Below are 13925 nucleotides of genomic sequence, written 5' to 3'. Positions count from 1 at the left end.
CTACTTCACGGTCAGGGCGGCTAGGGTCTGGAACCAGCTTCCATGTGAGGTGGTACAGGCTCCCACCCTGGGGGTTTTTAAGAGGAGGTTGGATGACCACCTTATTGGGGTCATTTGACCCCAGTGCTCTTCCTGCCATGGCAGGGGGTCGGACTAGATGATCTGCTCAGGTCCCTTCTGACCCTAGAAACTATGAAACTATGAGTTTCTCCCAGGAGACTGAATGTCTGCATGCTTTGTCTTGGCTTAACTCCTGGGGGCCAGGAGGAATGGAGCTGGGGGAAAGACTCCCATGCCTTCCTGAGACCAGGGTCACCCTACTTTGGAGAAGGCACAAGGACAGCTAGCTGCTTCCCCCACTTCCCCTGGATGAGAGGAGCTGCCCTAGCCTCTCCACACCTGCTTCTCACATGAGTTTCTCAGTGCAAGAAACAAGCAATGGCTTGGCCATGCCGCTCCCCCTGCTCTGTTCCCAGGCACTGAGAGCTGAGTGCAAAGAGAGCTGCCCCTTCCTGCTTGCAAGCCTGGCTCTCAGCCATATCAGCTTCCCTGGCATCCCCCTACTCCACTAAGCAGGAGGGGGGTGGTGATTTAGAAGACGGAGGAGCCTTGCATGTAGAGGCTTTTCCCAAGCCCAGTTCCCAGAGCAGCACAGGGCAAGGCAGGCTGCTATGCCTTTGCAGCAAGGATCCTGAAGCCTTGCTATGGCAGCTGATTGCTGTCCCCCTCCATGCAGTCCTCTGGGTCATGATGCTGCTTGACTGATTCTCCAAGGGCTGCAGCTGTCCCCAGCTATCTGTAGCAGCTGCTGCTTTTCAGCAGCTGCAAACGTACACCTGACAGCCTGCCAGGCAGGTGAGAAGACAGGCTGTTGAGTAATAGGCTCCTATAAGGGCCTGAGTGGCCCAAGGACCTGCCCTCTAGTCTAGTGCCCTTTCCTGGAGAGCTTGCCTGTGAGGCTGTCCAGCCATGGGGCTAGAGCAACATTTGTGTAGTCTGCCTCTCAGGCTGTTTTTCTGCTGCAAGAAATTTCTTCTGGTAGAAGTGACTGTCTGTACACAGCCTTGGTATATTTTCTGGCAACACCCATAATTGCAGTACTTGAAGGAGTGAAATGACAGCAATGTCATTTTGTACAGCACAAAGTGTGCTTCCAGCTCTTTGCATTGTACTGTTTCTGCTACGAAGCTTGATTATTTACATTGCCCTTCCAGTAACTTAGTGCATCAGTCTTCAGTGATCCAGTTTTATTTAAAAAAATTTAAAAAGCATTTTGCATACGATTTTGTTACCTATGCAGATCAGTGTCTTAAATGATAAGACGTCCATGTAAAATTCCCCCCCGCCTCCCATTCATCTGTGCTTTACACACAATTTCCTGCTTCTAGGGCTAGGCTTGGTAGGCGCAAACCAGAATTGCTTTTGGGTTGCAAGGAGGCCCAGCTCTCGAGAGTGCTGTTTGTTACAAACCCCACTTGTGTATATTTGTGGTCTCTCTTTCACCGCTGAAAGAAACCAAATGTGTGTAATCTTTGGAGATGGTTGTAATTTTTTGCTGTGAAAGCACTTTGCAAGGGAAACTTTAATGGAGGCTTCCTGTTTTTGATCTCTAGGCTTAAAATAGAATTGCTAAACAAACGCATCGTAGAGACCCTAATTTCTAAATGGATTTTTAACCCCTTTCAAACATGTCACTGCATGAGTTGGGTTTTTCTTCCCCTTTCAGTACCTTTTCCTCCTCCTTTCTTGTAGTTTTCTCCTCCACTGATATGTAGTGAATGTGGAGGATGGTGATGGCCTTGTGCTGAAAGTAACAAAGCAGAAAAGTAGGCAGCTGATCCAGCAATGGGCCAGATAATTTGAACAGCCTTGGAGAAAATTACCTGGAAAGTCCCTTTTGGTGACATCTCGGTGCTCCAATTTCTGGTGTTTGGCCATCAACCTGAACTCAGTCCACAAACAGTGGAAAACAAATAGGGGTAGAGAGAAAGTGCTCACCAAAGGGCTTTTTGCAGCTGGAAAACCTTTAGTCTTGTTTTGGGGGGCAGGGATGGTTTTCACTGACCTTTGGAAGGGGGGAGAAGGGCTTGTGGCTGAAAGGGAGAAGAGGTTGGAAACCTGAGTTGTCTTCTCAGCAGCCTTGCACGGGTCAGTCAGGCCTGGTCTACAGTACAACACAACCACCCCCAAAACTGTAGCGATGGCCGTATTGTATGCTACTGGGCCTTCATTTTGCCAGTCCGGTAGATTTGGCTCATCAATACACTCATAATTAAGGTGGCCCTTCTTCTGTGTGCTAGGGCCTTGCCTCTACTGACATTTTTTTTCCCTCTAAAATGCCCTGCCCTTCATGGCCAGCATGGTGCAGACACCACCTTGTCAGTGGTTTTGCCACCACGCAGCGAGTGGGTTTAGACGAAGCGGTGGCTTAATTTCTGGGAAAGCCAGAAGAACCTGAGCAGGAAGCACTTCACCGATCCGTTCTGCGACCTTCTCCAGCCCCCCGTGCTGCTTTTCAATGCGTCGTGGGTTCTGCCCAGAAACGAGGGTGGAGGTGGGGCACCCAGGATGGTGAGCTGGCAAAACGAAAGCGCCTGCAGCTGTTACAGGGATGGCTGCTTGCATGGAGGAGGCGTAAGATGAACAGAGCGGCTTTTGTTGTAGCTGTTGTGGCAGGAGTCTGTGCTGATGGCCTCTATTATAAGGGCCCTTAGGGATGTGGAAGAGAGCCAGCGGAGCATTGACGGGATGGCAGTGATGTCCACTCCCCCCATGACTGGAGCATCCAATAAACACATGGTTTAGCATGCTCTTTTTATATTGTCGTTCTATAAAAGTCACAGCAGGATATCCCAGGTAATATATTTCTGGGACGATGTTGAGCAGTGTGGGTATCTGAAGCAACTTGGCTGCCTGCCTTTTTCTGCCTACCCAAGGCAAGTTTTAATCACCTGGAAATCTTCTGTGTCTCAGCTTAACACTTTAGTCTTCCACGCATCAGAAGTGGGGAAGTTTAACATGCTCCTTTGACACCAGGATAAGCTTTGTAAAGCCCAGCCTTTCTGCATCACCCCAGCCACTCTGCGAAAACTTCAACCCATGACACTACACTCCTCTGGGATTTATTAGCCGCAGCCACAGATGTGCAGCCTGGTATTATGGTCCTGTTTTCCTGCAGGGAAAGTACAGTGTCCTGGTGGCACTGACTGGAAATGAGCCATTTGGAGTTGCTTAGAGTTGCAGGAATAAATGACAAAAACAGCCTTCCCCAGGGAGCAGGAGACGTTTTCCTTAAGGCGCCTGAGGTTTTGGTAGCTGAGGACTTGAGTGTCCAGAGGACCCAAATGAACCCAGTGGAGGGAGGCTGACTTTAAAGATACAGTGGCTCTGACTTCACTGCTGTTCAGTACTCTGCCAATGCTTTCTTTTTTTTCCCCTCTTCACGAGGAATTATTCCTTTGTCTCAGAAAAGATTCTTTTTTTTCCCTTTTAAATTTTTCCATGCTTCACCCAGCAACCAAATGCAATCGAGCCACAAAACTAAATAAATGGTGAGTCTGACTCCCTGTCATAAGAGCATTTGCCTCAAGCAGCTGCACCCTTTTTCTCCACCCCCTTCCACATTTGAGATGATAGGAGAGTCGGCATTCACTTAAATTCATGCCCTTTGCTTCACCTGGGTACCCGCAGCTCTGTGTTTCTTTTTTTCCAGGTCTTCTGCTGCGGCTGAACAGGTTGGGCAACCTGGACAGCATGCTCATTAGAGCCTGTGCACTATGTCCTTTAAGCGGCTACAGCAATTTACTGAGTGTGATATTACCCCACTCCTCCCCCCCCAATCCCAGGTTCAGCCTGCTGCTTTGGCCAACAGCCCCTGGTGCGAGTGAAGAGGTTAAACCTGTAGTTACCACTTCAATTTCTTGGGGCAGGAATACTGTGCATTTAGTGTCGAGAGTGACGGCCTCATGCGGTGGGTAGGGCAGGGAATGCAGGGCAAAGACTCCCGGGTTGCGATCCTAGTTCCTCCCGTGCAGCTCTCGAGTGCCTCTTATGGCAGGGGGATAACAGCTGGAGATGGGCACCAAATGCCAAGTGGGGGTGACGTACTCATCTTCCCAGAGGGCAGTGGCATGCTGCAACGTGGCTCTGTCTCTGGATCTTCTCAAACGGCAATGCCCATGTACTTTGCAGCGGGTGGGGTTTACTGAATATTTGCAAAGCCCTTGGACATCCCTGGAGGCAGGGCACTGCCTCTATAAAAGAGGCAGGCCACTTTACCCTGCAAACATGCTCTCTTTTTTTTTTGAGGTGCCTTGTTGTGTAGCGGTCCCTGCACAGCCAGCCTGTTTCAAGAGGTGCAAAGCCAATAGACTTAAGAAGCCAGTCCCTGTGAATGGGGGAGGACAGGTCACGCCCAGGACCCAGCGCTCGAGTTCCAGTAACACAATGCTCCGTGCATCTGCGAACGAGAGCCAACTGGCTCGGCCTTCTGCAGCGATGCTCGGCTGCTTTGGCAGCCAGGCTAATGCTGTCAAGTTACAGTATGCGAGTTGAGTCCAACTTCAAATCTCAGTCTCTCCCTTCGGAATTTGGGGGGAGAATTCTCTGGAGATACTGTGTCATTATTGGCATGGAAAGCAGTGGGATAGCGTTGAGGGGCTGATTATCCATCATGTTGTGAGCAGAGCTAATCAGCAGGCCCCAGATCAGGGTTCCGCCTTTGCAATTGCTCCGTGTAATCACTGCACGGCAGTTTTGCAAAACCGAGCAGAGCAGAACGACAGCTGAGCAAATTCTGTCCCTAACTGATGTTGCCTTTTCTCCCTTTGCTAGAAGAGAAATATGTCACAGTCCAGCCATACACCAGCCAAGGCAAGGATGAGATTGGGTTCGAAAAAGGGGTCACCGTGGAGGTCATCCAAAAGAACCTGGAAGGATGGTGGTACATAAGGTAAAAAACCAAAAAAAACCCAAACTTGCGGGGAGATCCATTACCGTGCATGGGATTGTCAGGCTTGTGATAAGTAGTTTTGCGTTGGCCTTCTGTGTCATCTTCTATCTAGAGAAGGCAGGAAGACTTTTTATTCATCGTGCATCCTAGCCAGAAACATGGGAAAGTGGCTTTTTTTTTCCTTTTTATTTTTTATAAGATGAACTGTTCAATATTTAAATATTGATTGCAGGAATGTTCTAGAAGCTAGGGCCAGTAGACTTAAAGAAATGTACTGATGGAAAATGCATGCCTTGTTGATTTTTATACCTTAAAACTAACTGCCTCCTTCCCCCCCCAGATTCCAGTTGACAAGTGGCACTGATCTTGTGCATCATTTTACTGTGCTGCAGCCAACTACAAGGCTTGTATTTTTGTAAAGTTTCTGGCGAATCTGATTTTATTAATACTGGAAGATGGGTTGTGGTCTATATAGGACAAAGGGCAATTTTAAGGGTATGAGATCTACTTGTTGGCTGCAGAATAAGCTGAATGAGCAAATTTATTCACACGCTCATCATAGACTTTTCTTAGTTGCTTGTGAGTGCAAGTTGTGTACGAAGACCATATGGCCTAGGCAGCTGCTGATATAATGCATACAAATGAGATGTTCCCGTGTGACAGTCACTTTCAGAGCGGTACCTTTCAGTCATTAAACTCCCTCTGAGACGAGGATGTCCCGGGTGCATGTTGAACTGGGGTCAGTGCCTGTCAAGGGCTGCCTTTTCGTCGACACTTGTATAGCTGCCAGCGTTGCAGTGCTCGGTGAATGCTGCCATGAAGTTGCGTGCCAAATCTGGGAGTCTTTTTTTTTTTTTTTTAATCCCATTTCTTTTGATTCCATAAAATGCAAGGCAGTGGTAAAGGTACTGTACTTCACAGATAGTATAAGACACCTTCCTGCTTATCCTCTTGCATCTGGATTCAGGAGCTGGATGTGAACTGGTCAAGATTGCGGACGATACCAAATTATGGGGGAGGGCAGTCGCACCACAGGACAGGCTAGGGATACAGGCCGACTTGGGCATGCTCTCAAGGTGGGCCGACCAAAACCTGATGGCCTTCAATGCAGAGAAGTGCAAGGTGCTGCACCTCGGTAGGAAGAGCCCCCAGTGCACTTGCAGGCTCGGCAGCGCTACACTTGCTAGCACCACAACCAAAAGGGACTTGGGGGTCTTGATTGACCACAAGATGAATATGAGCCACCAATGTGATGTGGCAGGCAAAGCTAACCAAACTCTGGCATGCATCCCCCAATGCATCTCAAGCAAAACCAGGGAAGTCATCCTCCTTCTTTACTTGGCCCCGGTGAGGCCGCAGCTGGAGTACTGAGTCCAGTATTAGGGGCCCCACTTCAGGAGGGTTGTGGAGAAGCTTGAGAGAGTCCAGAGGAGGCCACCCTTATGGTCCAAGGCCTGGAGGGAAGGCCAAATGAGGAGTGGCTGAGGGATTTGGGACTCTTCAGTCTGGAGAAGAGACGGCTCAGGGGGGACTTGGTGGCAGCTTACAGCTCCATAACAGGGGTGCATCAGGACCTGGGAAAATAGCTGTTCACCAGAGCTCCCCAAGGGATAACCAGGTCTAACGGCCATAAACTCCAGGAAGGCCAATTTTTTTGTTTTAGACTGGATATTAGAAAAAAGTTCTTTATGGTGCGTGTGTCCAAGGTCCGGAACAAACTCCCCCCAGAGGTGGTGCAAGCACCTACTCTTGCCGCCTTCAAAAAGCAGCTGGATTTATTTCTTGCTGGGGTCACTGATCCCAGCTGACTTTCTGCCTATGGCGGGGGGCTGGACTTGTTGTTCTCATGAGGTCCCTTTCAGCCCCTAATGTCTATGAAATCTAGAATAGCTTTTTCTCTCATGTTTTTTCCCTCCTCTTAATTATTCATGGCACTTTGAAGACCAAAGCAGTATGCCACTCTTGAGAGAAACCTCCATAAAACATCTTGGATTTAGTTCATCCCCTCATTTGAAATAATGGTTTAGTTGAGTACTGCTACTTTAGGCTTGCAATATCTTCCAAGGGCAGCCTTTCTCTGGGTGATTAGCTATTCCTGCATTCTCATTTACATGTCATTAAGGGGTGAACTTCAGTTTGCCCTCTTGTCATACCTACTGTAAAACTTCACGGGGAGTATTCGGGTCTCTGCTAACTGCTGGGGTATTTGATTGCTCTTCCATACGAGGAGACCTGATCATGGAAGATGCATCCTCTTGGCTCCTATTGATCTTTGTGAGGGACAAGGATGTGCACTCTGCCTTTGGAGACCATAATACATTTTCTTTTGGTTGCCTGGATCCTTTCTGCAGGGCACTCTTTTTTGATAAGTTTGCTTGAGATTGACACCTTGTGATGGGTCTGTCGTTTTTCAAATAGCCACATGATAGAAAAAACCCGCTGCAGTCAGGCCCGAACTCTCTGGGAGTTTGTGCATTGGACAAGGACTTGTCTTCCTTAGTCCTCCTACAAGCAGCGTCTCCATGATGAGCGAAACGAGAAGGGTAAATCTGTAATGCTCAATGCTGCTGTTCATACTTCTGTAGCTTCAGAGGATTTCTTGTAATCTGGGATCACAGACCTGAAGCTTGCATCAGCATTGTGTACAATTACAACGTTTTATGGGCTTTTACAGATAGGGTTTTATTTTATTTTTTTGGAAAACCTTTGCACTGAGCCTGCCTATTGTTCAGCATCCCATATCCCACTTCAGACCTTTTGGTGTTTAAAAGGACCCACTCCTTTCCATAGGGTGTGTGGGGAAAGGAGTCTCTAGATGAATCCTGCTGCCATTTCATCTGTAGTCTAGCACCATAAAGAAACTAAAAAAGTCCCCTCGAGTCCCCCAGGTAGAGCAAATCCAGCATCTTGCTAATGGGATCCACCTTAAAGTCGTTAACTTGTTCTACCTTAAAGATGTAATTTCCCAAAATTCCTAGCCATGTGCTGATCCTCATTTCCTGTCTCTTTTTTTTTTTCCCCCCAGTTTGCTTCCCTCTGGAGTAATTCCAGTGCTCTGGAGCTGGAAAGCAGATGTTACAAGAACCAATGCTCAGACACTCGGAGGCACTTTTTTTTAAACATTCCTATGGCTTGGATCTAACTCTTTTTCATGTCATATTAACAAGAAGGAGTTTTTGCATCACGCAAGAGGCCAAGTCTTTGCCCCTAATCCCATAACCCTCCAATTACCTTGCAGTCCCCGGTGCGTTGAAATGTTTCCATTTCTCCTCCTTCCTTTGCCCCTTTTACGTGAGGACTCGGAAGCGTTCAGACTCTCATGGAGTGTCTTAAACTCCGAGCTGGATCATTATCATTCGGTTGAGTTCAGCCTTGGATCTGCCTGTGTCCTGCACGACTATTTTGTGCTGAATAGCCGACATTTCCAAGTCGTTACATAGCATAGGCACATCTGCGTCGTCATTAGGCGAGCAGCAAAGGTGGTCTCCTGCTGAAGGATCAGGATTATCACTTTCTACTGACCTACGAGGTGCTGATCTATGCTCTTGTTGGCCTGCTCTTTTGTGTCCTGCTGTGGCATGACTCTCAGACCCTCTGTAAGAGATGTGCAGCTGATGGGAGCGCGCTAAATTGTAGTACTACTTAAAGGAAACTAGGATATCATGATAGGTCTGGGATGGGTTGCGAATTAGGTAAAGGAAGATTTTTGTGACTTAAAGCATAAGATTGGCTGGTGTCTCCATCTCTCTGCCCCAACTTCACAGGTCTTCCTATGTGTGTGTTGTCATTTGGTTTGTGCCATTTTTTTTTTTCTTCCTGTGAAATGAGGGAGAACAGCTGAGTGAAGTGAAGTTTTGTGTCTTTAAAACAAAAAGCCAAGACCCATCTTCACGTAGAAGAGAAAAATATTTATTGTTACCTTACGGGGAGAGGTGCCAAGTGCTTCTGATAGGCATTGGTAGTGATTTAATTCAAGTCCTACTTACTGACCCAACCTAAGAAATGGGTCCAATAGGGAGACGCTTGCAGTTATGGGTAGGGGGGCTCAACAGCTCTGCCCTGTTTCCCCACAGCAAAAAGCAGTTTGAGGCCATGTGAAGCCGTCTGAACCCAACAGGTTGTTCTGACAATGCAAGGCCAAGCCTAGGCTGAAAAATGACCAAACCCTCCTAGAGTCTCTACCCATCACCGCTACTCTTCTGCCGTGCAAAATGTTACATCTCTCTTGGATGCAGATGACCATCGATGGTTGTTCTTACCTGTGTCCATCGTTTTGCTGTAGGTGACCTTGACCATCGGATCACGCACAGCATGTTTTGAGGTCCTTCCTAAACTTACCTGCTCAGCAAAGAGCGGTTTCTTCCAGCAGCTTGTCACCTTTTAAACCAGCAGAGGAAGTGTGCGTGCACATGCGCGCCCATGACGGCCATTGCAACAGTGGAGGGGTCATTCTGAACAACTAATCCAGCAGGGCTTTTGGTCATGAAATGGGGATCTGAATCAAAATGTCCTTAAAGAGATGGGCCTGAAACAGAAATTTTGGATCTGAATTTCCCCTTTGTCTGTTAGTGTTAACCCTGGGGCTCCAGTTCAGACATTTCTAATTAGGTATGTGGCGATGGCTCCTAACCGCTCTTCTCTGCATAACCATCGTGTGACCCCCCCCACCCATACAAGAAACCTTATCATGTGCCTGAACAGCTGTGGCTTGGCATGGCTTTATAGCAAGTCTGAAACCAAAGATGTTGGACAGGGCCTCTCCTTAGCTCACGGTGGGATGGCTGTTCTGCAGGGCCCGAGGAGGGTGGTACATGGGAGAACACTGACCAAAATCCGGTACGTGGCAAATCTTGAATTTCCCTTCTCTTGTAATAAGAAGCCTTTCCCAGGGCCTGGTATCCCCAAATCCTGCCGTATTGTGTTTGGGCATTAAACGGTTGGTGTTCCCTCTCTGGGTGGCCTTCTAAGGATCGTTAATGCAGGTTGCCAGAGGGAGCACAACCCGCCTGATAGAAATGTAATGGTCCCCAAATTGCCCGCTGTAGTTGGTTGCAGCTCTGCCAACACTGTTGCTGCTCTCACAAGTCTTAGAGGGAGTCGGATTGCATAGTTCTGAATTTCTTACCCTGAGTAGTGGTGCAAGGTGGAGGTGCCCATTGTTACCTTACCTAGAAATCCCATAGTGAAAATCGAGAATAGTCATCTGCAGTCAGTGCAACCAATGTGGCCTTTTTTTGCTTTGCTGCCCTAAGTGTCCTCTTCCTTACAATCCCAGACCCGCCAAAAACTTTTAGTCTAACCCTCTGAAGATATGACTTTTCTCTTCCTGCCTTCCTTGGTCACCCTCGGGGATGAGCTAACAAGACGGTGAGGACCTGTTCTTTCCTTCTCCCTTGCTGGGAGCCCCCGCGACCAGGGTCGATGCCGTGAGTGAGAGCACAATGTGACTTGCGTCCTAGAAGAAACCTCTGTGCTAATACAAAGGTCCCCATCAAGAAAGTTCCCTCGTCTGGACGAGTCACTTGCCTGTCTCCTAATTTCACAGCGCCTTCTGTCTGGCTTCGGTGGCCACCTCCACTTTCCTTAGAGAAGGCTCAGGAACCACCTTTTTTTAACCTTTTCCTTTCCTCCAGGTTTCCCAAGTACCAAGCACTTAATGACATTCTCACTTCATTTAAGCCCGTGCTATAGGTGTCTTGAGAGATTAAAGAGAGAAGCATGTTTCACTGACTTTTTTGTAGCAAGGTAGGGCTCCATTAAGGAAAATGAACTCCCGCAGGCTCATCCCCGGAGCCTAATCTGAAATCCTTGCTGCAGGGTTAGTGACAGCAGGAATTAAGAAAGCTGCCTCGCCCAAAGGGCTGGTGTGGGGGGAATGACGACTTCAGCCCGAGGCAGAGTGCAGTCAATTCAGCTTTGTGCTTCTGGGGTCGGGAGTCCATTCAGATTTTTCACAACTCAATTTCCAAATAATCCCCATTGTGGGTAATTTTCAAGTCAAGTGTTGATATGAGTTAGTTTTTAATCGAATAGTTTCTCCACTTGAGGAAGCCACAGTTCATGTTGTTTATGGGTGTGAAGAGTTCTTCGCAATAGTGTTCCTCCTCGAGGAAAGTGGGCTTACCCCACAAGGTCCTCTGACTTGGTTAATCCAGGGCTGTCATGGCCCATGGGCTAGATCTGGCTCACGGCACTGCCTGAAGGTCTCCATCGAGACCTGCACACTGTGCCACACGCGTGTGAAACTGGCCCAGACCAGCACATGTGCTGCATGCAGCCCACAGGCCCAATCCAGCTCACAGGACCAGATGAGTCTGGCACCCCAGAGTTGGTCTGTGCCGCCTGCCTGACTTCGGACTAATATGGCTAACAACTTTTTTTGGCACAAGGTCCTGTCCTCCCCAAAAGACCCCAATTAAGGGTGACCTTCCTCTCAGTGCATTAGTCCTTAATTGTGGTAACTTGTGGTCTTTGCATGGCGGGAATGAGAGATGCCATTTGGCACAATGACAAAGGAGGAGAATGGGTTCCTTGGTATTTTGGGGCTCAAAGCATCGATCTCGTCTCAGGCCACTGGCTGCATGCAGGCTTGACACAAGCTCTCCCTTATGAGTAATGTTATCCCTGACAAGGGGGGACTGGGTTGGCTTTTTCCCTCGAGGCAATAGGTAGCTCCTTTATTGTTACAGCCATTCACAGTTCACTGCTAGTAGAATAGACCGAGATGTGGGTGAATAGAGACCACAAAAACGTATCTGGGAACCGCAAGTGGGAGTTTGTTGTTTTCCTCATCGTTTTTTGCCCTAGCAGCTGTATCTGGAAGGACTGCAAAGGTAGTTTAATGTGGGCTTTTTTTCATACATGCAGGCATCTAGGCAAAGAGGGCTGGGCCCCAGCCTCCTACCTGAAGAAAGCAAAAGATGATCTTCCATCCAGGAAAAAGAACTTAACTGGGCCAGTGGAAATCATAGGCAACATCATGGAGATCAGTAACCTGCTGAACAAGAAGCCCTCCAGCGATAAGGAAACCCAAGCGGAAAATGAAGCAGCAGAGTCCCACATCACCAAAAAAGAAATCAGCTTGCCCATCCTCTGCAACGATTCGAACGGCAATGCCATGATGACCGCAGACAAGCAGGCTTTGAAACTGGCTCAGGGATCCCCCGCTGTAGCAAGGATTGCACCGCAAAGAGCACAGATAAGTAAGGCAATGCAATAGCTAGGCTCCCATCATTCATTCGCACATGAGGTTTTATTTATCTGGGTGTCACAGGCATCTTAGGAGCAGAAGGGGAGACTTGGAATAGTCCAGCCCTTTTGTAGAGAGTGAGCTCAGCCCAGATCACACTGCCTCTAGTCGGGGCTGTTTTCTAGATGGCAGGATCACAGCCTGGAAGCGTTGGCTCTATAAGGGCCCTGTTTGACTTGTTGCTTTAGTGACTGGCATAAAACGAGAAGGGCACAATACTGTCTGATCCTGAGCTGCAGCCAGACTCGGTCTACTCTGATGGGAGTTGCTAGAAATCCTTAATGTAGTGGAAAGGTTCTCCCACAAAAGCATTTAATGGGGACAGCTTATCTATTTTTATGCCAATGCCCACATACTCTCAACCCAGAAATCCTCTGCAGAAACTTTGTACTTGACCTGTGTACCATAAAGTGCACTTAACAGGCTACTCTTTTGTGCTACCCCTTCCTGAAGCTGAAGGAAATGTGGATAGCCTTGGAGGCAGCCGTGTTCCTCCAGAAGACGGGAATGAGCGCAGCAGGTTGCTCCGGGTTCCCCTGGTGGGTTGTACTTGCTGGTGGCTCAAGAAGAGGTAGCTGGTCCTGCCCCGTTAGCTGTCCTCTTTGATTTTTCCATTGATTAAATTGCCTTACGAGTCAGTGAGAGCTACAACGAGTGCTGCTCTTCTGTGTGAGCAAGTTGCCGCTGGGGTGCTGGGCAATCCTGTTTGGGGATGGAGGTAGAGCAAAGGAGATGGCAGGGCAGGTGGGTCTCTGAGAATTTGCATGCTGACGTATGGCCCACATCATGCCAAGTCTGGAAAACCCTAGCTCAGTGGTAGCACTGCAAGGCAAGCCAGAGAGAAGTGGGCGAGGGAGAGGGACCTGCCCATGCAGCTTCAGGTGGGTGATTTGGACATAGGTTTGCGGTGAGTACAGGCCTCGTTCACTTCGCCAGCCTTGGCCCAGCTTCCTTTCACCAGCTCCAAGATGACCCTGGTTTACCTTGTCGTAGGGAGCAGATTTCTAAGGTTATCGCCAGATCTTCACGGTCCTTCAGAGCACAATGTAACAGGAGTCCCTTGAAGAATAATTCTATTAAAACCGGTCTGTCTCTGCATTGGTGCAGGACATTAGGAAGGCAGGGAGGTGGTCTCTGTCCCCCCTGCTCTCGTTTGCTTGCTGTTACTTTAAGCCACTTTAACCACTGGGCTTTGGTTGCATAGTCTGTAAAATGGAAATGTTCCCACTTGGCCTTTGCAAGAAGCTGTCAGAGGTCCTATGGCAGAATGCACTGTGAATGTTACTGCTCTGACAGCCGTGGGGAAACTAAGCACGGGGCCAGTTTTCTTGCTGGCCCCACTCCAAGTGAAGCCAGTGGAGTCGGTCCAGGAGAGAAGATAATCCACTATTTTCTATGGACTGTAGCAGTGGCCTTCGGAAACTTGCTAATTGTGGAATAAATGGTTGCAGTCACCTGAATATCTCTGTTCTCTTAGTTGGCAACTTTTGAAGGATTTTAGTTTAGTGCAGTTTATTAAACCTAAGTAAAGTTAACTCTTGTACTTTTTTTTTTTTTTGCTCACCCCGTAGGCTCTCCAAATCTAAGAACGAGGCCTCCCCCACGCAGAGAATCCAGTCTGGTTTGTGTTGCCTTTTTATATTTAAACCTTGCAATAATTGTGTAAATACAGCAGGCCCTGGGCATTTCCTCTTTCCCCCGTGCAGGGCGTATGGAGACTCTTTA

General features: G+C 48.3%; 1 protein-coding gene across 2 annotated transcripts in view; it reads left to right on the top strand.

Moving 5' to 3' along the window:
- SH3PXD2A (SH3 and PX domains 2A) overlaps positions 1-13925 on the top strand; it is a 331374-nt gene that overhangs the window by 306158 nt on the left and 11291 nt on the right. For both annotated transcript variants that reach the window (XM_019502762.1, XM_019502761.1), the window contains 3 exons: positions 4834-4951; positions 11819-12153; positions 13772-13821. In XM_019502762.1, coding sequence (XP_019358307.1) covers positions 4834-4951; positions 11819-12153; positions 13772-13821 — 503 coding nt within the window. The remainder of the gene's footprint in view (positions 1-4833; positions 4952-11818; positions 12154-13771; positions 13822-13925) is intronic.

The sequence above is a fragment of the Gavialis gangeticus genome, unplaced genomic scaffold, assembly GCF_001723915.1.
Source record: "Gavialis gangeticus isolate Ggan-Ray unplaced genomic scaffold, GavGan_comp1, whole genome shotgun sequence".
In the NCBI taxonomy this organism is placed as follows: domain Eukaryota; kingdom Metazoa; phylum Chordata; order Crocodylia; family Gavialidae; genus Gavialis; species Gavialis gangeticus.
Note: the sequence above shows the minus strand (reverse complement) of the source record. Positions and strands in the feature narration are given on the sequence as shown.